The following is a 26,471-nucleotide window of genomic DNA, read 5'->3' on the forward strand; positions in this document are numbered from 1 at the left end:
GCATCCCTAAGGTCTAGAAAACATATTAATCTCCTATGGTGGTTAATATTTCACATGAGAGCACCGATCTAAACCACTTCTTTTAAAAAAAAAAAAAAAATTTAACTGAAAGATTTTGAATACAGGATCTCCTATTTATAATCTTTCCTCTTTGTTACCCCACCCAACCGTCCCTCCTTACCCACCCTCCTCCTCAGCCGCTTCTTCGTAATGGTATTGAAAATTTATCTTACAATACATGCATCAAAAGTCTATCGTTTAATCCTACTCTGATTGCACTAAAAAAAAAAATCCATCTATTTTGTTCTGGAACTAATTAGAATAGGCTTTGTATTTCGCTAAAACATGCTTTTCACACTAATACCCCCAAAATTGTATATACGCTACCATGTATTTTGTTCAAATTATGTATCATTAGACAACACATCTTCTGGATTCCATTGAGCGAAGACATAATTTGTACAAATTTATTTCTTCTCACTACAACAAAGTTTCGCCTCAGATTACAATAAGAATTGTAGCCAAAAACCCAAAATCGTTGTCTTTAACAGTTCATTATGAAAAAATATCATCACCAAGTACATGCTATTTTAATCTTTTTGAAATAAATATTACAAGTATGTTAAGAAGGTTGAGGTTGATAGTATATGCCTTCATTGACACTGAGGATGATTGAAAATCCTTAAAAGTTTAGAAAAATAAATAAGGCTGACACTTTCCTTTAAAATGATATCGGCCCTGTAATTGGCAAGTGAGTTTTTTGGGTGTTTGTCTAAAATTTTACTGTAACTTACTGTAGAAGTTTTTTAAAAAATTTTTAAATTTTTTGAATATTTTGAAGTGTATAGTTTAAAAATTTTGAGAAGTTTTTTGTGGTCACTGTAATTAAAGTTTTTAAAAAACTTGTAACAGACAAACTTGACAAAAAACTCAAATGACAAACAGGGATATCATAGGGAAAAATAAGTGCATAAGTCCTATGACAAGGGATGTTAGACAAAAGCCTGAAGATATGACCTACAACTACTTTTTCCAGCCAAAAGTATGCTGTCATTGCCAAAAATTATTTTCGTCGCTTTTTCCACGAAAAATTGCCTAAAAAAAGTGCTTTTTCGTAGTCACATCGTTGTGAATTTTTTGCCAAAAAAGTTTTCCTAGGCTTTGTTTGATGTTATACGTCCACCATAATATCCATGTCGTAGCTAAAAAGTTGTGTAACCTGGCCAATTATTTGAGACACATTGGAGGGCCACCTGTTGAGGAAATCTATTGACGACTAAATGGTAGTATCATATTGAAAGATTGACGTGGTTATGAAATTCTGGTTTCCATGTCAATGCATGTTTATTGGGTACGACTTTTGCTTGGTAAAGATTTCGCAGCTAATTATCGATTCTGTTGTAGTGGCTTGCCTGTCTAAGTTAACATCTCAAATATTTCTCCATCCCAATATACAAATAAGGCCACAAACAACTAGTCAAGCTTCATGATTTCTATTGATGAAAGTTTACATTTGCCCTAAAAAAAGAGAGAGTAAATCTTATATATAGTGTACATTATTATTTTTGGATACATGATATATATACAAAAGTTGAATTTTTAATGAAAATTTTGCATAATTATCATTTATCCACGCTGACAGTATATACACTTTCGGTGTAGGAAAGATTAATTCAAGAAAAAAAAAACACCACAATTAAACTTCTTTTGCATCTTTTTTTTTTCTTCTTTTGTCAAATGAAATGTACGTGGTAAAGAGTTTTCATTTTGCAGGCCCTTCTTTTTCTTTTGCATCTTTTAGTCAAATGAAATGTATGTGGTAAAGAGTTCCATTTTGCAGGCCCTTCATTTAAATATACAAACTTGTATAGTAGGTGCACAAATCAATCAAAAGGCACGGAAAAAAGTGTAGTGTCAAACATAATCAAATATGTTAAGCAAAAACCTCTTTTTTTCCCCCATTTTGTTAACTTTCTCTACACACATGTAGCTATTAAATTTTATCAAATACTACAAGATTTTCTTACGCTGACAATGTATAGAAAATTAATTCATATATTTCCAGTGTTACTTAATCTAAAAACAAATATAAAGTCAGATAAATAGAGAAAAACCAAAAACTAAAATTCACTAATTAATTTGATCCCCCTACACAATATACAAGTGCTCTTTTCAAAGAGGTGATATGAGGTGATAGCACCGTCTATGTCATACAACACTATATAATGCATTTCACAAAAAAAAAAAAAAAAGGGGGATTGGCTCTTGCTCGTAACATATTCACTTCTCTTACTTAAAATTTCTGGCCAACAACTATCGTGTTTGATCATCATTTGCGCAAAAAAGATTTTGACTGTCATTAGTATGATAATAAGAGTTTACTAGTTTACTATTTCTATAAAAATTACTCAAGCCTAATTGGCTTGCTAATTTACTTTTCTAAACAAATTCATGAAGAAATTCCTGGCTTATAAACAATTACATGTATGGTGTGATATGATTTAGTACTACAAAAAGGGGAAAACAAATTAAAGCCGTTCATTCATGAATCTCTAGTATGAATATAAGGGAAACAACGTGGCTAGTTTAGTACTACAAAGTAAAACCATGGAGCAAATTGAGATGTCGATAGAACAAGAAATGTCTACTGAGCCAGTTTACTTTTATTATCCAATCCCCTTGACTAAACCAGGCTTAATATCTTACAAGCTTTTCAATCCTTTTCTACTGTGCTTTTCTTCTTCTTCATATATTCATTCATCATTTAATTTCTTGTTGCCATCCCCGGTCGGCTGGAATGAATAGGGCGGCCAATATCAATGCTAAAACTATCAACTGTTTACACTGCCATCATTATGTGATGATCAAGCTCTTGAGCCTCTAATAATTTGATCGATGTTTCAAAGTAATTGACGGTTGATATTTTATCATGTACAAAAATATCATTTAGCAATTGTGCATTTTTATTTTGCATCCACATTAAAGAATGTTATAAGACTTGAGAGAATAACATTTTCTTTGCAGTTCTTCTTTGTTGCTAGAACTACCAACTATTTAAGACTTTAGAGAATATAATTGCTAGAAGTGTCAACTGTTCATGCTGCTATCATGAGAGGATAATGTTTCTAACCCTCTGACAATTGGACATTTTAGAGCAATTGGTGGTTCATGTTCAACTCTTTTCTCACTGTATGTGTGTTTAGATTGAATAACAATCTCAAATTAATTGTATTATTCTTAAACACGTTTTTTAATTACTTTTTTTTTTATCTCATTCATATCACATCTCAAGAAGCTCAAGAAGCTGTTACAGTGAATAATAAAAGAATTCCCAAATAGTCTTCGATCCAAAAATGTAAAATGATAGCCTTCACTCTTTTTCTTTTTGATTGTTGTTACTTTGTCACAAACACAAATTCATTTAGCATTAATACATTTTATTTTGCATCCACACAAAAAGCATATGTCAAGTGATGGACAAAAACATTGTCCCCACTATGAGTAGAACTAAACAAATGGGCTTGAATTGTCTTTTTACATATATTTTTGTCCCTTTCTTTCCTAGTTTCATTTGAAAGAGCCTTAAATTGTTGAGCCTTCCATGCATGTTAGACTTTTAATATGTTTCAATGCCAAAGCCAAAAAAAAAAAACTCATAAATGAGAAAGGGATGGAGCATAGAATTATGCAGCAAACACTTCTACTCACAAGTGTCAAATGTGGGGCCATTTGTCCACATGGCATCATATCAGTGGTAAGGGAGACACGTGTTCGGCTGGAAATGATCCACGTATGAATCCGCATTAATAGAGCCGCGCCGCGGCCGTACCAACCATCACATTGATTGGGCTTTGTCAGCTACAATTGGAGCCCACCAAGTGAAAAGGTTTTGTTTATTTGATCTCATATGGGCTCTGGCCCACGAGGCCCCAGGTGTCAACTCCTATGGCGAATGAGAATTTAAAGTGGGCTTTCTTCCGACTGGGTTCTACTGTGCTGACACTGTCCAGATGTCCTTTTTTTTTTTTGAAAAATCTGTCCAGATGTCATGATTGACATGCTTTAAGCGCGACTTTGACGCCCATTCCTATTAAAATCTTTAGGCTTGGGCGAATCATGATGTATGCATCCAAAAAAAAAAAAAATGAAAGAGGAAAAGTCTCGATAATTTTGCTATTGGACGCGAATTTCAATTTCTTTGCATGTTTTGTGATTTCTTATCCTTTTTCTTTTTCTTTTTAATCAAAGCGATAATTGCTAAACTACACCTAGCTTTCATTTTTATGTTGTAAGAAAGGGATGGGATTTGAAACGGTGGCTCTCTAGAGGGAATTAAATTACCTCTAGGTCAAAAAGAATACATGAGAGCAACTTCGGACTTAAATGCAAGCCAATTAACGTTGCGGGGAGGAGTGATATATATGAAGGAGTTAAAAGGAAATCGAGAAAGAACTAAATCACCTCTAGATCGAAAGAAAAAATAAGCAGGAGTGCTTTTTTGAATCAGATACGAGTCGATGAATTTGATCTCTCGACTTATGGCTCTAATCAATTTGTTTAAACGAGTTGCTCGTCTTGTGACTTTATTGTATGACGTGTTTTATATATATTTGGAAAAAAAATACTTCTATGCTATTTTCCAAATAAATGTAATTAAGAAAGAAAAAGATAGTTGAAAAATGTTTGATTGTTCCTTTTTCAGGAAAAGAAGGGCAATTTGATTGTATTAATTGTCTTTTTTTTTTAATAAATAGCAACACTTGTGTTATTCAAATGAATCAAATCCGACAAGATTCTATAAGGAATCAGAGGAAAAAACTCATCAAAATCACATTTAGATTTTTAATTTGAGTATTTTATTTTAACACTCGACCTACGACTGAAAAAAGATTTTAAATTCCTCATAATACCAAACTATTTTTTAAAAAAAGAAAATACCAAACTATTTTGATTGTGAAAGGAGTGAACAGTAAGTTATGGAATAGAATCATTCTTTGGAAACAGTCCAACCACGGTAGGATCACGTTTAAACCACGTGAACAACTGACACGTATCAATTTTTTGTAGGTCCCACAGTCCGACACAGGATTCAATGCGGTGTAAATATTGAAGTCTGTGGTGTTGACTTTGCAACATGGTAGTAGTAGCACTAGATTGTTATTAATCTCTGGTGCTATATATATATATGATTAATTTTTAATATAGTGATGATAATGCATACATTTTCGTCATTAGATTAGATATATGACATGTAATTCAAATTTTACATATGTATCGTACATCTAATTGTGATAAGATTTACTTATATACACACACATGCGTGTGTGTGTCAATCTTACATATATATCGTCAATGTATATGTTACTATAGTTAGACGTATGATATATGGATAAAATTTGAATTTCAAATTCAAATCTTATACATATGTCATGTATATAACAATAGTAGTTTATACAGCAATATTGTATATAAAATAAATTAATTAATTATGTCCACACAAATATATATATACATATATATATATATATATATATGTATATGTATATGTGTGCTCGCGTTTGTGTGTATATATATTTTTCATATTATTTGTATATATATGTTGTCGCGGGGCTTACAAAGTCAAACCGTGTGAGGCTTCATTGAGTGTGAGATGAGGTACCGTCAATTCATTGCCTTTGGATAGAAAATAGAATGCATTTGCATCATCCAGCAGGCACAGCTCAGTGGGGTCCAGTGAGTTCCTTTTTTCAGGACTGAGTGAAGTGTTCTAGAACCAATGCCAATTGACCAACTCAAACCCTTCTCTAAATGATTAAATTGGTTTTTTTTTTTCTGATTAAAAAAGAAAAGAAAAACTCATATTAATGGTGGAATTTTGACAAGACAGATGCAAACACCGGCATATTTGTGACATGGGGACATGTGTTACTTGAATTGGTTTCAGATGAGAATAAGATTTATCTCCTATACTACATAAGATTTACCATAGCTTAATTCTCTACATTCTACAACAATCAAGATAGCATTTGCACAACACTGATAGAGTTGTTAATGTCAATCTAAACTATATATTGACATATTAGAGTTGAAAAATGAACCAAACTACTCAATACTTGAATCAGATTTGACTTGATAAGAGTTCGTTCGAATTTGGTTCGTCAACTAGTTAAACGACGTTTGAACAACATTTTATGTTCGATAACAATTAAATCCGATAAAAAAATTCACTTAAACTCTATTCAGCAAATAAAAGGTTCAGTTTGAATAAAAGTTCAATCCCGCTAAAATAATCAAACAAGATTGAACACTTGGGTGATCGGTTTAATTAGACCTGTTTACACCCGTAATCAATATAAGTTACATATATATCTGTGTGTGTGTGTGTCTTTATTGTAGAAGGAATTTTTTTTCAAACCTTAAGTTTTGATAAGATCCATTGATATTTGCTTTTCTTTTTGGGTTTGAGAACTATAGATGAAAAGTGGAATGTCAGGCAAAACAAAAAGCATAAGGAATTTTGGAGTCTCTTCCGTACTGTTGTTTGTGTCACAAAAGTTAAACTACCAATTTTGAAAATCATATATATATTTTTTTTATCAAAAGCTAGTTCTTCTCCACGACCCCCCACTTATATTAAGGAGGGAGAGTAGGGAGACGAACCACCATTTGTTTTAGGTCCTTGCTGAAGGAAAATTACTCATAAAATAATGGAATCAATAGCGAATAAAATAAATCTATTATTTTTTTTAGATATATTGTATCTGTAAAATTACAGATCTGATTTGTTATTTCTAGTGCATGTTTAACCTGCCATTAAAGCAGCGATGTAAATCAAATAGATTAGAGCAGCCCCAAGATCACTAAATAGCTTCTTAATCCCAATCAGCTTTAACTCAGCGGCACTAGAGTCGTCTCCAAAGTTATGAGTTCTTGACTTCCAACCTCAATTTCAACCAGATGTACCCCAAAAAGAAGGCAATAGGGAAAGATACAATTCTACTTTGCATAGAAGAAAATGAGAGAACACGAAATTTGCGTGAATTTCATAGCAAAGGAACTCATGCTAGACACTGACCTTAACCATTCAAAATAGACACAAAAGCCACTTGGCATTTTGGCAATCTTACAAAGTTATTTCTTTACAGTGTATTAGCTTTCACAATGACAAAGATAGAGGTAGAAAATAACAAGGCCTGCTGAATTGATGATACAACCAAAAAAGTTTCTTGTTTATATATATATATATATATAGATATATATATATATACATATCCATAATTGTCTATGTCATGATGTTTTTTAAGTCAAAAATTTTCAGCAAGAAAAAGGTGCTCTTAAATTCGACATTATCATTCTTGACTTTGTGAAAAAGCATTGCCTCATATGAGGTGGTAAGAAGAACAAGTCCACATGAAATGGATTTTATGTCATTTTTCATTCGGTGGTCTTCAATCTTTAAATTTAGATAACTACGAGGTCTTGGATTCCGATTGATCAAATGAGCACAAGTGAGAAGAAGTCAGTTCTACGTTATCGATTTTACGTATATAACTTGGCGACATGGATGAGATTTTCTTCACAAAAATCTGAAGGCCCTAGACATGGGTTCATACAGGGAACCATAACAAAAGCCCACATCATGGATTTTGTCAGATCAGTTTTTTTTTTTTTTTTGTACTGGTACTCCTCCTGCCCAAATTAATTAGGGTGCTTTCGATAAAACTGAAATATGAAATCTGAAGTATAAATTTATTAAATTACTGAATTGTTAAGAACTAACAAGAAATCTGAAGTATGAATATGTAAGTGTATATTATACTAAGTGATAAGTAAATAACTTATTACTTATTTTTTAAAGCAAGTTTTGCCTATCAAATTTAGTGTCACATAATTAATTAAAATATTCTATTTTTTGTTATTAGAAGCATCTGAACACGTTAATATCTGGATTCATTAAGTTTAAGTGCTGAATTAGGTTATCAAATGTATGAATGAGAAAAAGAATAAGAATAATCTATCACAAGTTTTAAAAAAACCAAAAAAAAAAAGAAAAAACTTAAGAAGAAAAGGACACAACTCATCAATGAAGAAATTCTTCAAAATTTGTGAGCCTTTTGTCAGAGTCATTATCTCCATTTCCCCACTTTTCACCCATTCTAGCAAGGTTTTTCAACTCTCAAATGTATTTCGTTATAATTTCATCTCACTGGGAAGGATAAAAATTTATTTCCTTAAGATTTTCCTATTGTGAATCAATTATGATGCAGGAGTATAATTAATTCAAACCTTCATTTGGTGAACAGCTTTATTTGTTCATGATTCGAGTGATAGCTTGCTTAGGGGTAAAGCACCGAACATAAACTCTAACAAGAAAAATAAATCTATCTCAATTTACAGCATCATAGATTGGCTCAAAATTAAAAAGGAAAAAAAATCCATATCTTTTTCAGCATTTTTCCTGTGAGCTCTGCTCAATAATTCAGGTCTGTGTTGGGCCTTTGGTCTGAGTATCGGGCTTCCTAGAAAGATGCATGCCATTTTTCTATCAAATCCCGAATCCAAATAAGCCCAAGAAACATAAGATTGGATCAAGTGAGTAAAGAGTAAAACAGAATCTCTGATTTTGTTTTGGCAAATATGTCCCTTTTCTACTTTTTTCTCAGAAAGTAGTGAGATGATTTCACTAATAAATTCCAATCTAAAAAACAAGTTTTTGACCAAAATTAAATGTGGCCTACATGATGAACAGAATAATAACATATATTCCAGCTGACAAATACCACATTCAATAGATAACATGCAAAACACCAGATCTGAAATCGACTATTTCCATTTGCAACCCACCAAAAAAAATCAAAATGCAGCTCCCTTTCCTTCACCATCTTCAGGACCCCAGATGGTGATTCATATCCTTTTCCTTGTTGAAGAATGTTTCCCTTTCATCTTTAAGGACTAGCAACAATGTACTGTTAAAGCATTTTGCAAACGATCTAGACTGAAATCTAGAATGTTTTGCTTTATTTCCCCAATGAGGCTCCAACCTCAGCTCCTTCCCTACTCCAACTTCTTGTATTCGTGCATTCCTACTGACCATGATGCAGTGGTGCTGCCCCTGAAATTTCATAAGCTAATATCCTAGTCCCCTAACAACCAATTGAATATGAGTTTAAAATGATCAAATTAACGTATCAGAGAAAGGTTTCATGGAGAAAGTGTCAGAATCCTGGTCACTTCAGTGAAATGTATCCCTGCATGACAGAGTATGCAAGTGTCAAAAATATGAGGACGCTAAAACTGGTGCCTCCGGACAAAAAGAGAACAAGAGTATTAAGGTGGCAAAGATGGGACCTATAAGAGTGCAAAGATTAAAGTTAGACAGTTCTTAGGACCAAGAGTATCAAATACGAAGTGATTATTCCTTGAATGAGTACTAAAAGCTCGACAAAATGCAATTGGAAGAGGACCAGCCCAAGTAGGTGCAACAGCAATGCTAGCTTCCTATACCAAACCCTCTTTTCCATAGCTGCATAAATTTTTCCACAACCCACCAAATGTGACCTGTTTTTCACTTTTTCGTGCCAAAGAGTTTAGGCAACGCTTCTGCTGTTGTTAATGAACAATAACATTTCAAAGACACATTTAGCCCACAAGGTCTGCAAATTGAAAATGGTTCGATAACTTACTGGGAAAGAAGCTACAGGATGTCTTATTACAAACAGAAACAAGGAAACAATATGATTGAAGGAAGTGCAGCAAATAAGAGAACAAGAAACATTATGATAGAAGAACCTAACAGATAAATTGGTAGAATGAGTACTGTGATTTGAAGGAAAGACTTAACAAAAGAACGTACTTAGGGGGCAAAACACACACACACACAACAGTGGTCATTGTGTCATAAGTAGATTATAGGTGAATATACTTGTGATGTTTGACAAAGTATATATGTACAGGTATAGTCTGTATGAGCACGTCCATCATTAGAAAAACAGAGTATGCTGATATCCTTTCTAATTCAGTCAGTAAGCACCACCTTTTGGAATCAAAGTATGTGGATGCTTAGCCCATTTGCGCAAAACTTTGCAAAAATTCTGTAAACAGAATATAAAGACGGAATCAGTACAAACATTCACAAAGATACATCTAAGGAATATTTAGCAATAACACCATAAAAATGCATTTTGATTCTAAAATTGTTGAATCTATTCCATATTATTGATTTTGAAAATTCTTAACACAAGAAAAGAAAAACACAAAAACCAAGCCTGCCCTTGATGGTCTGAAATGAATGAAAAATTTTAAAATCAGCTTCTCATCACCAATCATTCCTAAGAAGAAATTCAGTCAATTAATCAGTAGGGGGAAAAAAAAGAAAAGAAAAAACTTTAGCAACACCTTAGATCACAAGTTTTTGCTCTTACCATAAGAAAATGACCTCAATAAGGCCAAACGTAATTCAGGGTTAAAGTAGAAATCTTGCAATTGAGCATGGACATTCAATATCATGCAGTCCTAAGGATCAGAAAAGCAGAAAATCTGACAAAGAAACAAGTTCAAGAATCTTCACATTGTCCAAATTTTGGCATAGCACAGGAAAAGTTGCATGAATGTATAAAACTAAGTTTAAGAATGTTGGAGGATCTATTTAACAGATAAACATGTAGAAATACCAAAGGGACTAATCAACCAATTTCTACCTCTCAGGATACTACAAACCAGGCCAATTGAAAAGCGTTGCTGTGCAATTCACTTAGCTATCTTGTCCAACAATATCTTTTGCCATTGCTCTCAACTTGTCCATTGTATTAATTTTAGAAATATCGGCATGATCAATATATCCAGTCAAGTGATGCTGCGCAGTGTTTTTACTCCCATTCATATGACTACTGAATCACCCTTGGATTTCCATGGCCATCTGCTTGATGATGTAGATAATTTAGGGGCGGGAAAGGAAGAAAGAATTGGAGATAGCATAGAGAAGCTAAACGTGCCTTACATGTAATGCATACAAGGAATGGGTTGTGCCCTTGAACCATAGAGAAGGTTGATTACTGAATAATTGCTCAAAAAGCAATACTCTTTTCTTCTGTTTTTGTTTCCCTTCATTCTGCTGCTGGAATTTGAGCCCCTGTGTGTGCATGAGTGAGTGTATAGAGACAGGGAGTTGGTTAACTTTATTTGTGTATCAAGAAAACAGGTGGCAAGACTAGGGTATTTGGAATGTTGCATTCCTCAGTTGTAAGCTCTAGGTTTTCTTCTCAGCTTCTGGAAAGCTTCCTCTTATCAAATCCTCCTATACATCAAGCACAGAACTATATTAGAATTTGTCCACTTCAATCATGCTCCAACCAGGAATTTTCTTCATCTTCAGCTCTGCCATTGATTCTCTTGTCATGACAACATCATTTTGCTTCCCAGCAACAGCATAGGTATTTGACAACAGAACATGGTCACCCGAATTATCAGGATCTGCCTTAGCAAGTCTCTCCTTAACTCGCTCAGCCAAAACAACATCTCCAAAAAAGCTACAAGCCCCAAGAAGTGTTCGCCAAATAATAGCTGTAGGAGGAATTGGCATTTGAATCACAAAATCATATGCTTTTTGCAGCAGACCAGCCCGGCCATATAGGTTGACCACACAGCCATAATGCTCAATGGTTGGATCAATTCCATACTCTTCTGTCATTTTGGAGAAAATCTTGTACCCTTGTTCAATTAGCCCAGCATGACTGCATGCTTTAAGGATAGAGATAAAAGTGATCCCATCAGGTTTGGTACCAGATTCCTTCATCTCATTAAAAAGTTTTATCGCGCCCTCACCATACCCTTGCATTGCAAGCCCAGTAACCATTGAAGTCCACGAAACAATACTCTTCTTTCCTGGCATTCTCTTGAAAACCAAACAAGCCATATCCAAACTCCCACACTTAGAATAAGTATCCAAAAGTGCATTATTCACTGAAAGAATCCAAACCATTCCAGATTTCTCAATAAATCCATGCAATGTTATTGCAAACGCCAATGCCCCAGATTGTGCACAGGCAGATAGAACCCCTGTCAAGCTTACCTCATTGGGTGTCAACCCAAGCCTCCGCAACTCCCTAAAGTAACTCAATGCCTCATCATAAGAACCACTGTGAGCTAAGCCAATAATGATTGTACTCCACGAAACATCATCCTTAATTAACATCCCCAAGAACAACTTCTTTGCAAGCTCAAGCTCACCAACCTTAGTATACCCTGCAAGCATCACATTCATCGAAGTTAAGTCCCTAAAAGGCATTAAATAAAATATCCCTTCAGCACCCTTTAAATCGTAACACCTAAAATAAGCCGTGAGCATCGCATTCCACGCAACAACATTTGGTTCAGGCATTTCATCAAACATCTTCCTCGAGAAGTCAACTATCCCACATTCTGCATACATACTAACAATAGTAGTCCCAACAAAAGCATGAGAATCAAGCCCACGCACAAGTGCTTGACAATGCAGCTGAGAACCCATTCTTAAACACCTAGCATTGGCTGCCCCTTTGAGCAGAAATGCAAAAGAAAAGCTATCAGGCGGGGAATTTGAATATCCGAGCATGTGAGTGAATATAGACAGTGACTTTTGAGGAGTTTCTGATTCACCAAGCCCCCGAATGAGAGTGTTGTACATGAAAGCATCTGGGTTTGGAGTGTAGGTGAAAAGGCGGTGCGCATAGTCAAGGGAATCGGAGAGGTTTATGGAGCAGTGAAGGAGGAGTTTTCCGGCCACGAAGGGGTCAGAGTCGAGACCTTTTTTCAAGACTTGGGCGTGGATTTGTTTGAGGGATTTGAGAGTTTTGCAGTTGGTTAGTAATGAGAGGGAGAATCGATGGGGTTTGCTCATTTTGCCCTTGAATTCGTTTGTTGGTGTTTATGGTCATTCATATTTCATAGTTGGTATTTAGAAACGGTCATTTGGATTTGGAGGGAAAACCAACGGTTTTGTTGGTTTGTTAGGCTGGCAACAGAGTTTTAGTTCACGTAATTGGAGCTCCAGGAGTTTTATGTTGAAATTGTTAGGGATAAACTCATCTAAGATGTCAATTAGGTAATCCATTATAACATCATAGAAGTATGAGATATGAGTATTAACTAACAGAATTCATATTTCCAAAAAAAAAAAAAAAGAATTCACTCGAAAAGCGTAATTTACTTTTTAAGATTTATAATCAGTATAGAAAAACATATCTTCTCGTTAATCTACTAATGTGAAGATTTTGTCGAACGGATGAGAAGAACCATTGGCTCTTAGAACATAGTTACTTTAAATAATAATTTGCAGATTTGGATTTGGTAATTGTATTCGATTCTCCAGTAAATATTTCTCAATTGCAAAATGCATCAAAGCCTTGGGTAGTAAGAAGATGCTATGGTTATATGTTAAGTTAGTTATAGTGGCTAAGATTTAGAGGTCGTGGGTTCAAATCCCCTATCCCTACCTCTTCTCTTTTTTCTAAATTCCATCCCTGCTCTGCTGGAAAAAAAAAAAGGATTAGTAGTCAATGAATTGTAGAAAAAAGAGTACATATAACATTTTTATTTCAGTTTTAGACTCTTGGGAAATACTAGATTTCAAAGTAAAAGGAATCTATTGGAATTATGGGTTTACATTTTTGATCCAGTGGCCACCAGGGGAACTTAACTTCCTTGCTGGAGTGTTGATTAGGGTTCGAACCTTGCCAACATCAACATCAATTCCGTCAAGAGCAGTAGTAGCGAGCAGGTACACTGCAGGAATAGCGGCAGACGTCTCCCCCACCCACCATCCCCTTCCCCAAGACCCCTCCTTGTAATTGCATACGATGTAAAAAAAAAAAAAAAAGGTCCCTCCTAGTAATAGCATAGGATGTCAGGAAAGCAACAAAAAAAAAAAAAAAACGTTGTAGCATGGGAAGGCTAGCGGATGTAGTACAAGGCTATGGTTGTAGCTTGGAGGGCCAGCGGAGGTAGCGCAAGGCTATGGATGCTTACTTGCAAAGCATACACGTCTTAGAACAAGTTGCTGAACTCATAAAAGAGTCTCCTATAACTAGTTCTGTTTTACTTCATATAAAATTTGGATGCTCACTTGCTAAGCATACATGTCTCAGAACAAGTTGCTGAACGCATAAAACCTTGTCTCCTATAACTAGTTCTGCTTTTCATTACATAAAATTTCATTTTCTTCAGTTTTAGAAGAACTTTCATGTAAGCTTTTGACAACAAACTTAACTAAGGCCTGCTTCAATAATCAACAGATGCAAATGAGCTGCTGACTTGCCAATCAAAACGAAAATAAACATGGGCCGCCTTTATTTGAAGTGGTATTGCAAATGCAATTTGTATATCAGCTGCCTGCTTCAAAAGCACATTGAGTTACATTGCAGAGTACAATCTCGAATCTAACTGCTGACACACACACACAAACACACACAAAATTTAATATTGCGACATATTCTAAGAACCGAAGCAGCCAGTTTTACTAACATAGGATAGACAACAGAAAGAGGAAGTATGCTATTCTACATTCTTTACCAATATAAAACCAGTGACACCTCATGTCTAGAAACAAGATTGTTCATGAATTTCTTATTTAGTAGTGAAGCAGATATTTCAGCTGTGATGACTAGAAAAGGTTCTGTATATCACTTTTAAGCCTTCAGTTGAAAATCTCCTGCAAAAATCTGTAGAGCTCTTCAGCAACCAGGCTGGGATACTCTTCTTGTGGAAGGAGGGCACCTGGCAACTCAACAAACTTGGTCACACCTTTGGCATTCCTGAGTGCTTCGATCTCTGCTTTTGACCTCTTGGGAGAGCCAGTAGTTGACACTACTAGAACAGGAACTTCTCCTTCCAGTTTTGCAAAGAGTTCAACAAACTCTTCACGGGACTTTACCGGGTCAAGTAAACCAGTCAAGAAAGCAGCAGGGACATACCGAGCACCATTCCTCTTTGTAAGTGCATATCTACTCTCAACAATATTAGGTGTCACATTCTCAGGGTTTGCATAAACATGGGATTTATATTGCGACTCTATTGCTTTTTCATTGCTGACAAGCACATTGTACATCATCCAACCAACAGCGGGGGCTCTTAGCGTTCCTCTAAGGAAACCATATCTGGAAGACAAGGGAGGTCAGTATCCAGCTTGGCCGAGTAAATAGTCGAAACAAACAATGTTTCCCCTATCAGCTTTACATACTACTTCATGGCGCATATCCACAAAACAGTGGGATCAAGAATATAGTGTAAGTTTTTTAGATGCCAGTATAATCTGCCCTGGGTGCATGTACACATAGATGTTAACATATTTTCTCTTTGTTTCTTTTCAGGGCAATGCAACAATAGTATGGGTTCTTAAAAGGTGAAAAAGAAAAACTAAAATATTAAGAACTCAAGAAGTTATCAAAGAATGCCTGGCGCATGAAAAAATCTGGCTATGAATCTCATGATTGCTTGTAAGCTCAGGATCAAGGTTGTCCTTTATTTCAGAAGAGGAGAGGGGGCAGGCAAAGAAAATTTTACAGCAATGAGAAAAAAGAAAATACAATTAACTGGATGTCAAATCTAACCAAAGTAAGAAATCTTACAATTATCGAAAAATCCTGCCCCATGCGGCATGTGAGGTAGTGATGTTTGGCTAGTCAACTGACCAACTTGTTTTATCTTCATATTTCATCAAAAAGTGTTAAGTGAACTGCAGATGTGATTAGCTTGGCTTCTTCTAATTCTTTTTGGCATAGGTAAAGACATAAATATATCAAACTTGCCTCTTAATCTTTTAAGTGGGAAAAGGCTTGAAATTAACCCCATAACGAAATTCCAACCTTGTTTGCATTCTTTTGGGCTGTTGATCGTTGTCACCTCTCCAAAAGTGAATTAACTCCCCTGGTTTCATACTTCGTGGCAAAAACTCATATGTATAATCCAGCACAAAACACCAGGATAAATTTTCGAAGTTTAAATGGTCCGTTGTATTGAATGAAATTTTTTTCAAGATATGAACAGATTAAGATGCAGGGACTAGAGAGTCTAAAATGAATTATCAATTTAGCATTCCCAAACTATGGCTAGGAAAGCTGCATTGCGCAATCACAGAAAGGAAGAATTATTAACAGAGTTTTGACTTATAAATGTACATCCATAAATTAAGAGTTCCAGGATGGGCAAGATACTCAGCACATTGAGAAGTATTGCGAGAATGAACGGTACTTGATCTAAAACATAAATCAATGTTATAAGGGAGTGATAACTGGTGTACGGCAATCCTAAAAAGAAAAAATATACATAACCAAGGTGGCATAACACCTATAAGAGATAACATGAGAGAGAATCCAAAACAATAAAACCATGAGTGTGCGTGAGATAATTATACCTTGTTTCCATATTAGAGTCTCTCCCAAAAACAATAGGAAGCGGACCAGCCCAGGTAGGTGTAACTGCAGCAATGGCGGTTGGCTTCACCAAACCCTTTGTTGTGGCACGAACTGCAGTTGTAGCAGCATGTCCTCCACCGAAAACCACCAAATCTTGATCTGCTTTATATGTCATAGCTAGTATTAGCAAGGCATACTACTTAATTCGAGGAGTGCTGAGTAACATTTCAAAGAAGTACTCATACGAAAGACTAGAATGGATGCATTCATGCTAGAAAAATATAAATAGGCTGAATGAGAACATGAAAAATAAGAGGATAAAAGACAAGTAGAGATAGAAGTCACCCAATAAATAGAGTTGCAAAAGACCCTGTTTTTTTATCACGAGAATTAGTTAAGAATATACTCGCTCAGAAAAATGTGCCAACATTGATAACAATCAACCAGAATGACATACAACTAAGATCTGTATATGTATTCAACAAAAAATGTCAGGTTTACAATGTCAAAAAGAAAATAATGTTGGTATTTTCTCTAGTCTAGTTAGAGAAAACCCACATTTGGAAGTCCAAAACTATTGATAACTATGCCAATAACATGAATCCCTCGAAAGTTCTACTAACATAAGCAAACCTTAATAGCATTACATATGCCATTAACATGAATCTCCTGAAACTTCTATTAACATAAGCAAAACTTAACAGCATTATAGAGCATGAACATATGCTACATTCATGACACCAGAATTACTCAGAAAGAAAAATAAAAAAAAAATAATATTCACCTAAACTCTAAAAGCTTCACACTACTAAAACTTTCAAAATCAACATACTCATCAATCACACAGAGACAAAAATCATATCTTTACCAACACCATCTAGCATAAGCTTTTACTCCTAATATATGCAAACAAGCTTTGACGAGGCTCATAATCAGTAGCCTAATTGTAAAATCAGAAATATTATACCCAATAAATAGATCCAATTTGTCCCAAATATCAGCAAAATAATAAGATCCCAGAAAAACCAAGCTTCAGAAATCATACATACAAATGCAATCCTATTTGAACTAATCCAAATTCAAGAACTTCACAAAGCTCATTAAATCTAAACAACAAAAACCAATAAATCAATCATTTTTTCCCTCTTACCAACCTGAATTGCTGCTGCTAAGAGGGCCATCAGGCGAGTTGACTAAGTCAACAAAGAACCTCTCCATAACATCAGCATTATAATCAAGCTTAGGCCTATCAGAATATCCCAGACCAGGCCAATCCACGATAGTAGCTCTGTAATTAACTGTCCCATCCCGTCCAACAATGTCTTTTGCCACTTCTCTCCATTCCTCCACTGTACTAACATCAGAAATAGTGGGAATCATCAGAATTTCCTTGGTGGGCTGCTGCTGATTTTTGCTCTCATTTCTCTTATGCTCCTCAAAGTGGATATTCACTGAATTGTCCCTGAATTTCCACTGCCAGCTGCTGGTTGATGTGGATAGTTTTGGGGAGGCTGAGGAAGAAGGAGGATAGTCTAGAGAAGTCGAAGAAGCCTTGATGACTATAATGGGTTTATGAGGAAAAGATGGAGCTTTGGTCTTGTTGAAGGATAGAGTGATGGGTGATGATTGCTGAACAAGAATTGCTCTCATTGCCATTTTTTCTTGCAGCAGAGGAAATTTCAGATTTTTCTGCCTGTTTTTGAGGAAGATGGAACTTTGGTGGGGTTGGACGAAGGTGGAACTTGGGAATTTAAATTTAGGGTTAATTCCACTTTGTCCCTCCAAACTTTGGACGATTACCCATTTTAGTCCCTAAACTTTAAAATGGGACACTTAAATTCTTAAACTTATAAATACCTTCCACTTAAGTCTCTAAACTTATAAAATGGGACACTTAAATCCCTAAATCCTTATAAAATGGGACATTTTGACCACTAACGACATTCAAGATTTGTTAACAATTTTCCTTAAGTAGAAGGTATTTATAAGTTTAGGAATTTAAATGTCCCATTTTGAAGTTTAGGCACTGAAATAGGTAATTGTCCAAAGTTTGGGGGGACAAAGTGGTATTAACCCTTATTTATTTATTTATTTGCTGATCGTCAAAGAGCCATTTACTTGTTCTCACGGAAAAAATGAAAAAAGAAAAGAAATTATTGCCTTTTCGGTTTTCATTTATTTATTGGATCATTTTTGCCCTTTCGTTTTTCAATTGGTTTTTTTTTTTAAAAGTATTATTTAACTTGTCTGGACCTTTGCTATTAACTACGTGTCACGATATATTTGCAGAAATAATGATATATGTTTTATTTTAAAGGGTTAATCACAAAAACTCCCCCTAGAATTTAACCAATTTTGCACCTTACCCTTTAAAGTTTTTTTTCCCTAGTTTATCCCCTAAACCGTTATTCGACTCTAATATTACGTAACGAAAATGTCAAAAACAAATTGATACGTCTAAGAGTTAATTACAGTAAATCCTCTTAAGGTATAGCCATTTTACATTTTACCCTCTAATATCATATTTCTCTTAATTTTTTAATTTTCTCCTAAAATTATTAGTCAACTCCAATAAGTCATGTTTAAAAAATTAATATCCCTAATATAATAATAAAAATTATTTTATATTTATGGATATATGTCTTGTTAAATTTTATACCCATAATTACAAGTTTTTAAGATAAAGAAAAATATATTGATCATTTCACGTGATAAGTGAAAAAATAAACTATGAAAATATTATTAAAGGTCTATGTATTTTGTTAAACTCCCAAGCTTGCTGTTAATTTGAAATCCAAATTTGTGAATTCGGTCTTGATTTTAGTACGATCCTAGAGTTTAAAAAAATATAACTAAATTAATAGAGTTTTGTAGATTAAATACATATTATATAAACTAATAGATGCCTTAATAATTTAGAATTGAAAATCTTATATTTCACAAATATAGAACAATACATTTGATTTTCAAATTTTTTTACCCCAAAAATGAAATAATGTTTGGAGTCATTTAAACTTTTATATATTTGGATGTAATACTAGAAATTACACATTTTAGATCAAGAACTTTACTTTTTTTGGCTAACATTGAGTTTTCTACATCTTTTTGCATATGTTTTCATGAATAATAAGCTTATCAATAAATAAAATTTTGATTTTCTTTTTTGCATTTTTTGGCAGGATCTTATGATTCTACAATTCTATGCACGATTTGTATGACTTTGAAAATGATCCAAATTACAAAAACCTCGGTTCATATTGAATTAAAATATCACATCACATTTTAGACAACTGTGAATTTGCTGTTAGGAAATAGACAACTTGTTAATGACATTTCCCTTAAACATCTAAGCATAATCAACAACTGAATAATTACTGTCAAGGGTTCAGCAGAGCCCGAGTTTGCCATTGTTAGTGACGCTATTCTTTTTCATACGAAAGAAACAACAAAATACTAGCGCAGAGTCATTTTGCGAGTGATTAGTGAAGCAATGTCAGCGGTTTGACATGGAAAATATTTTCCTCTTGTTTATTTATTTATTTATTTGCTTTGTGATGATATATTTCGCATAGTCATTACTTATACTAACTAAAACACAATAATAAATCTAAAAGCTAACGGAAAATTATGTAATTACCTTTCTCATCTACATCTCATCCACATAATATATAATTGAAAATGAGTTACTAGAATTTATCAACCACAGCATAAAACTTGATAATACCACAGCATAAAACTTGATAAATTAGTTGCTTCTCTTGAATACATTGCTCCAAGGCATCTGAGTCTGGTATTTTTTATGCCAAGAGCATTGTTCAAAAGAGCTCTTCTGTAAGTAATATGCAGTCACATAGAGAATATATTCATATCTCATAGCTATCTAGCAAAGTATATGCTATTAGATAGCAATACAAGTTAATAACATCAGAAGGGCATGATTCAAAAGAGGTTTTTATCAAAATTCCCTCCATTTAAGAACTTCGACCGCCAAGGGTGCATTTGATAAAACTAAAATTTGAAATTTGAATTCATTAAATTATTACATTATTAAAACTGATACATTTCAGTATATATCACATCAAGTGATAAGTGAATAGTCCATCACTTATTTTGGGAGCAAGTTTTACCTGAAAATTCAGTGCTACTTAATTAATTCAAATGTTCAATTTTTTGTTATCAAACATGTCTGAACGTGTTAAGGTCTGAATCTATTAGATTTAAGTGTTGAATTGGATTATGAAACAAGGCCTAACACTATGACAACACAGCTACAAAATTAATTCCTGGATATGTATCCAGACATTGTCTATACTGCCACAATGAGTTCTGAAAATACAATGTTTTCCTTGAATTACAATTACATTCCATAGCTATCCAGCAAATTACAACATAATAAGTGGCAAACAGGTAACAATGGAAACATAACATCAGCCAATATTCACTACTAGATAAACAATAACCAACTGAAGCAATCCTATGACTTGTAAAAGGCGATGAGCAGCAATCGTGGTACAGAATTTGGCATGGCTCTGTCAATGATTGCCTATTCAATTTAAAGATTTTTCTGGATACTCCACAATTCTGGATAATCCAAAATAAGACCACGCCACGGGCTTCTTAAGTAGACCATTTGACAGTAGTTGGCCACCAAACAGACAATACTTTCAGAGCTCAGTGAATACCAGCAAAAATTTTGAAAGTTGCAAAGAAGAAAACTCAAAGGATTATCTACATGGTTGGCGCTGGGTTGGCAAACAATTATAACCCTTCAAGTATTTTTGGCTTGAAATCCAAAATGTTTGGGGGGACAAAATGGCAAAACAGAAGTTAACGAGAAAAATAACAGCATAGAGATCAAACAAACATTAAAAAATTTAATGAGGGTAGTTGCCTCTCTCCTGTCCTGGACCCTCCACCATCTCACACCACTGCAATGGCTAACCAAGCAATAATTTATGCAGTAAAGTATCGAAGGAAAGGGAAATTAGACAGAGATGGCAATTCTGCATCCACCCACAGAGGAACAGAAGTTCATGTGAGAGAATGGTTCCTATACAGCATGATCCAATAAAAGCTCTTTATCATCAGAATTACTAAAAACTGTAGCCATTATATGGAAGCTATATAATTGAGTGACTAGCCATGTACAAACTATCCGTTCAAGGACTTGATAAAAGTATCAACCTTTTCAGATTAGTAGGCCATTATTCATTTATATTGCCACAATCACTTCTGATTTCTGAATGTACAATGCAGGCATTCAATGAAAACATATCACCAGGTTTTCAGCAGAGCAAATCACAAACTCCTAGATAGAAATTAGTACCAAATTAAGCATGAAGCATAACATCAACCAACATTCACAACCAAGTAAACAATGTAATCAATCGAAGCAAAATAAAGCAAAGAAATCACGTTTTCTCTTCAAGACTCAAGTATACCTGAACTTGATAACTTCTAAGATTAAGTATAACCAATCGATGACCAACCAACCACGAGTCACTGTAAACTGCAACAAGCTATATCTCCAATTTTCCAAAAAAAAAGCATATGCTCAACGCTGATCCATTTACTCTTCAACAGAAGAAGGTTAGCCCAAGTCCCAAAAGATCAGCCAATTTCAATTCGATCACTCTTGTTTCTTTAGACGCAACAACACTCTAAACTAACAAAATGAAAAAAAGCTACCAAAATTGCTTAGGAAGTGCTCCATTTCCCGCTCTATAGCCTTTCTTATTGGATCTCGTATAGACAATATAATTCCTTCTGTCAGTCTCTCCAACCACTGTTGCATGGCTCCTTCCAACATTGTAGGTACATCTTTTTCCCATTCTCTAAAAGTCAATTTCACTTCATTCACCTGCCTTATGATTTGCCAAATGGTTACAACGCCTAGTGCAGCCCCAACTCCACCAATTATCCATTCTGGATTATCACATGTATAACTAACTATCTTGCCTAAAAACTGAGATGCATTTGCACCCTGCGTTTCTTGCCCTCCCACCACCACTGCCGCAGCTCTTCGTGGCTGGACACGCCGAGTTTGCAAAGTCGGTATCGATAAAACAGCATAAATTCCCCTCATCTCTTCCTCAATCTCAGTACTAAGCCCTCTACTAAAGCCCTGTTTTAAACGTTCAATTTCTTCCTCGAACTTTCTATTTTTCCTTCCCTCCATAGTTTCCATCAAAATCTGGACATAAATACAAAATTCCTAATCATTATCTGCTCGGAAAGAAAATGCAAATAACCAAAAAAAAAATCACACATTACTGTAACTAATTGCTCGATTACAACAATTTCAAGATTTGAAACTTCAAAACCCATGCGGCATTTATCATTATATGCAAAAACATTTGACTCCTCTTTGAGAAATTTAAATCAAGAGAAAAACCCTAAAACTATCTAATTGGGAAAAATGAAAAAAAAAGGGGAAAATATTAAATATCATCCAAATGAAAAATTTACAACCTATTAAAAATTAATTAGAGTATTGGAATGTATCTGATAAACAAAAATTACAATAAATTCAGAAGATACCACAAAATTTCAAAATAACTCAGATAAAGTTAGTATTTCAGAAAATTACCGAGGATGGGGAAGGTAGCAAATTTTCAATTAACAGATTAAATTGAAACTTATGAGCGACGACGTTTTGTTCGACTAACATTTCAAGCGAATTCGGAAAATTTCCTACAAAAATATTGGGGAAAAATGGGAAAATTTATGATTTTTTTTTTTTTTTTTTGTGATGGTGGTTGAATTTTTGGGGAAGTTTATGGTTGCTTTTGTCCAATGGCAGTTGCGCGCCTGTGACAGGCCGGAGGCCCAGACCTTAGCCCGGAATGAAAATACAAGGAAAGCCCAGACTTGCACGAAAAGAACGCCTAAATTTGGGATTTTGGTTTCTAGTTTAGTCTCCGCCTTACCCGCACCGCCACGCTATGCCTGTTTGGAAAAAAAAAAAAAATAGTATCACGGTTGGTTTTGTATGATTTTATCAATTACTCCTCCGTCTCATAAAATTTGTCATATTTATCACTTTTTCTTATCTTAAATTCATTGTCATTTTAGAGAAGTCAAACCGTTTTTTGACGAAATTTTATCTTTACCCTTCGTGTGGTCAACCACTTATTCCTCACAATTATCAATATATCAAATAAAAGATAGTATGCCACTAATGATATAAAAGAAAAGTAAAATTTCTCTTTCCTATTGATATCACCATACATAAATTGCACGTTCTCTAAAAAATGACAAATTTTATGAGGCAGAAGGAATATTTACCTAATGCAGTTGGTTTTTTTTTTTTTTTTTATCAATGAAATAGTGCTAGTTAGACAACTAAGAATCACACAAATTTTACTTTTGGATCAGACCAAACCCATCTATGAATCTCCCATCTATGAATCTCGTTGCATTTTGTTTTGATTTTTCTAATAAAGCGTCTCATAAATTTTCTATTTCTCTTGGTGATTTCAGTTAGAATTTTCTATTCTCCTAAGAATTCCTATGGAGTTTTTTTTTGTTAGATCTAAATTTATTTCAGATCTAGTTGTCAGATTTGAAATTTTTTTTTGAATATTAGATCTAGTTTGACAGAACTTGTCACACGATTAGAATTGAAAACCATTGATTAGTAGATTTGGTGATTGTAATATGCATAGAAGGGAACTACAGTGATTTATCTATTAGGAAAAAACTTGATATTTTTTGAATTTTTTAGATTTGTTCATAATTTTTCAGATATATTGTATCTATTTGTTAAATTACATAACTATAATTTCTAGTATATGTTTAACCAGTCATTAAGACAATAATGTAAATTAAACCGTGCTAAACGATTTTCTAGTAATTTGTTAATGAAATTTACTTTTTATAAAAAAAAATTGTGAAGTTGATGAACTCCACAATCTTGTATAGAGTGTTTTTATTTTGAAAACTAAGTACTAAACTTGTCAAATAATTCGTACGAATTTTGATAAAATTTCTCATGTCCTTCTATTAAATATCAATAAGGATTATTGATTTACCAACCATAAGCGTGTTCTTATCCTAATACGAGGTGCTATAGGACGTGTAATTTTATTATGTAATAGGAAATTCAAAACTCGAATTCGACTAATATAGAATATGTTTGGACTGCAACTCCTCTTTTTGGAGGCTTCTTTGCTTCTAAAAATAAACTGGAAAGACAGTAATGTCTATGAGATGAAAAAGGTAACAAAGACATGTGTCAAGAGAATATTTTAAAATGTTTTTTTCAAAAAGGGTAAAATACCAAAAACCCTCATGTGGTTTGCCAAATGTATACTTTACCTCCCTATGGTTTGGAAACCTATAATTTAACTCCCTGTCATTTTAACTAAAGTGAAAGATTGACGGAAAACATCTAAACTAACGTCTGAACGGAAAATGTCAAAACTGCCCCTCTATAAGTCAATTCCTCGGAAAAATGTTTCGTGCATTTGAGAATGGGTAAAATACCAAAAATCCCCATGTGGTTTGCCAAATGTACACTTTACCTCCTTATGGTTTGGAAACACACGGGAGTATCTTTGGCAAGTGAAAATATTATCGCAACCACAACTCTCAGCAGAAGTGCGTGATACTCAAATACTGTTATTGTAGATGTTTTCTGTCAGACTTTCACTTTAGTTGAAACGATAGGGAGTAAAATTGTAAGCTTCTAAACCATAGGGAGGTAAAGTGTACATTTGGCAAACCACTGGGAGGTTTTTGGTATTTTACCCTTTCCAAAAATCACAATCCAATTTACTTCTTTTTTTATATTTTAAAAAGTGTTAGTAATTTGACAAGTTGAAAAATATGAGAAAATGTATCGAAGTAACATTCTTATAAAAAAAATTTCATTAATATGATATATTTTTCATGTTAACACCGGATGAGCCTTATCCCCCAACTTATTAAACTTTTAAGCACTGTTTCTATACTTATTGATGAATGTGTTTACACTTTTTTTTTTTTTTTTTTAGATTAATAGACCGTGATTCATGTTTACACAATCAGTTTTGAAAATGGTAAAAAATCATCAAACCGAATTACAAACCGATATCCCAAAAACGAGTTGGATATGAACAATAAAAGTTGAAAGAAATGTACGTCATTATTGTTTTATGGGTGGGTATGGGTTTTTTTGGAGGGGGGGTGCCTGTGGAGAGACATGAGGCCCCTTAACAACGTTAGGTTACCAATATGCAGTCCTAAGTACTAGATTATCTATATCTATATATCTATATAAATAGCTGTCAATGCCATATCAAGTTAAATAGCCGTCACTTTATACTATTCGAACAAGCAAATTGTATGTCAATTGCTACTTGGATTTTGCTCAATACCTACACAGTTGGTAAGTTTTACAAATATCAAAATATTAAATTATTAATAATATTTCATACCCTTACGAATATGTATTTGAAAAAATTGCAGGTTTGAGAATGATAAATGTGCTCAGAAATTAGTGATGTGGTTGCGGTCATGCAACCATACAATGTCCCAAGTATTGTTGATATCAAATGCTAAGAGAATATGAATATCCGAATATGCAGTTATACCTACGGTACAATTTCTCTCAATTAATTAAGTAATGAACAAGTATCTATATGTAGTTTCGAATTAATAATTGTAATCTATACATTCTTTGGATGGTTTTAGGCTAAATATTTTCGGATATTTGCTTACATTCAAAGTATCAACATAGACAATATGTTCCATGAGTTATGCAAAAATTGTGGACAGCCATGTCAATCTCATTTTGAAAAAATTGTGTGTATCCATGGTAATGATGTAGTCGACATTATTGTCAGGTAATTATTTTCATATATTTGGAATTTAATATACTTTTTTGCATCATACATCACAATTTATTCTTAACAGATAAATTGTTAACATAGATGTTAGATATTCCAGTGGTAACCTATACCTTGTTCTTCAATACAGCCATGCACGATTCATATTTCGCTGTGATGTTTCTTATCTTAGAGATTTAAAAACAAAGGTATACATTATTTATATGTATATATTTTTATACAATATTATTTACAAATTGTCTAAAACAAAAGATAA

General features: G+C 33.9%; 2 protein-coding genes across 3 annotated transcripts; both read right to left on the reverse strand.

Moving 5' to 3' along the window:
- Positions 1-8,597: 8,597 nt before the first annotated feature.
- LOC113738716 (pentatricopeptide repeat-containing protein At1g74630-like) lies at positions 8,598-13,061 on the reverse strand. Its single transcript, XM_027265958.2, has 3 exons — positions 10,997-13,061; positions 10,698-10,915; positions 8,598-10,091 (listed from the first exon to the last, which is right to left on the reverse strand). Exon 1 carries the CDS (start codon positions 12,872-12,874, stop codon positions 11,318-11,320), a length of 1,557 nt encoding a protein of 518 aa, XP_027121759.2. The 5' UTR covers positions 12,875-13,061; the 3' UTR covers positions 8,598-10,091; positions 10,698-10,915; positions 10,997-11,317.
- A 1,240-nt stretch (positions 13,062-14,301) lies between these two features.
- Positions 14,302-18,110, reverse strand: LOC113740310 (uncharacterized). Of its 2 annotated transcripts, none has more exons than XM_072047980.1 (3): positions 17,540-18,110; positions 16,385-16,547; positions 14,302-15,128 (listed from the first exon to the last, which is right to left on the reverse strand). In XM_072047980.1, the coding sequence occupies exons 1-3, from the start codon at positions 18,039-18,041 to the stop codon at positions 14,669-14,671; spliced, it is 1,125 nt and encodes a 374-aa protein (XP_071904081.1). In that variant the 5' UTR covers positions 18,042-18,110; the 3' UTR covers positions 14,302-14,668. The 2 variants fall into 2 exon arrangements, with proteins under 2 accessions (XP_071904081.1, XP_027123694.2); XM_027267893.2 differs by having other exon boundaries at positions 16,385-16,544; positions 17,540-18,109.
- Between the last annotated feature and the right edge of the window lie 8,361 nt (positions 18,111-26,471).

Source organism: Coffea arabica, chromosome 4e (genome assembly GCF_036785885.1).
Source record: "Coffea arabica cultivar ET-39 chromosome 4e, Coffea Arabica ET-39 HiFi, whole genome shotgun sequence".
Taxonomy (NCBI): Eukaryota; Viridiplantae; Streptophyta; class Magnoliopsida; order Gentianales; family Rubiaceae; genus Coffea; species Coffea arabica.

Bases quoted from the DNA above. Each gene is read 5' to 3' on its own strand.
- LOC113738716 (XM_027265958.2), bottom strand. From the start codon at position 12,874: ATGAGCAAACCCCATCGATTCTCCCTCTCATTACTAACCAACTGCAAA.
- LOC113740310 (XM_072047980.1), bottom strand. From the start codon at position 18,041: ATGGCAATGAGAGCAATTCTTGTTCAGCAATCATCACCCATCACTCTA. The intron at 16,548-17,539 runs GTTGGTAAGAGG...TGACATATAAAG, and splicing joins TCTTAGCAGCAGCAATTCAG to CAGATCAAGATTTGGTGGTT. The intron at 15,129-16,384 runs GTATAATTATCT...CTTGTCTTCCAG, and splicing joins GACTCTAATATGGAAACAAG to ATATGGTTTCCTTAGAGGAA.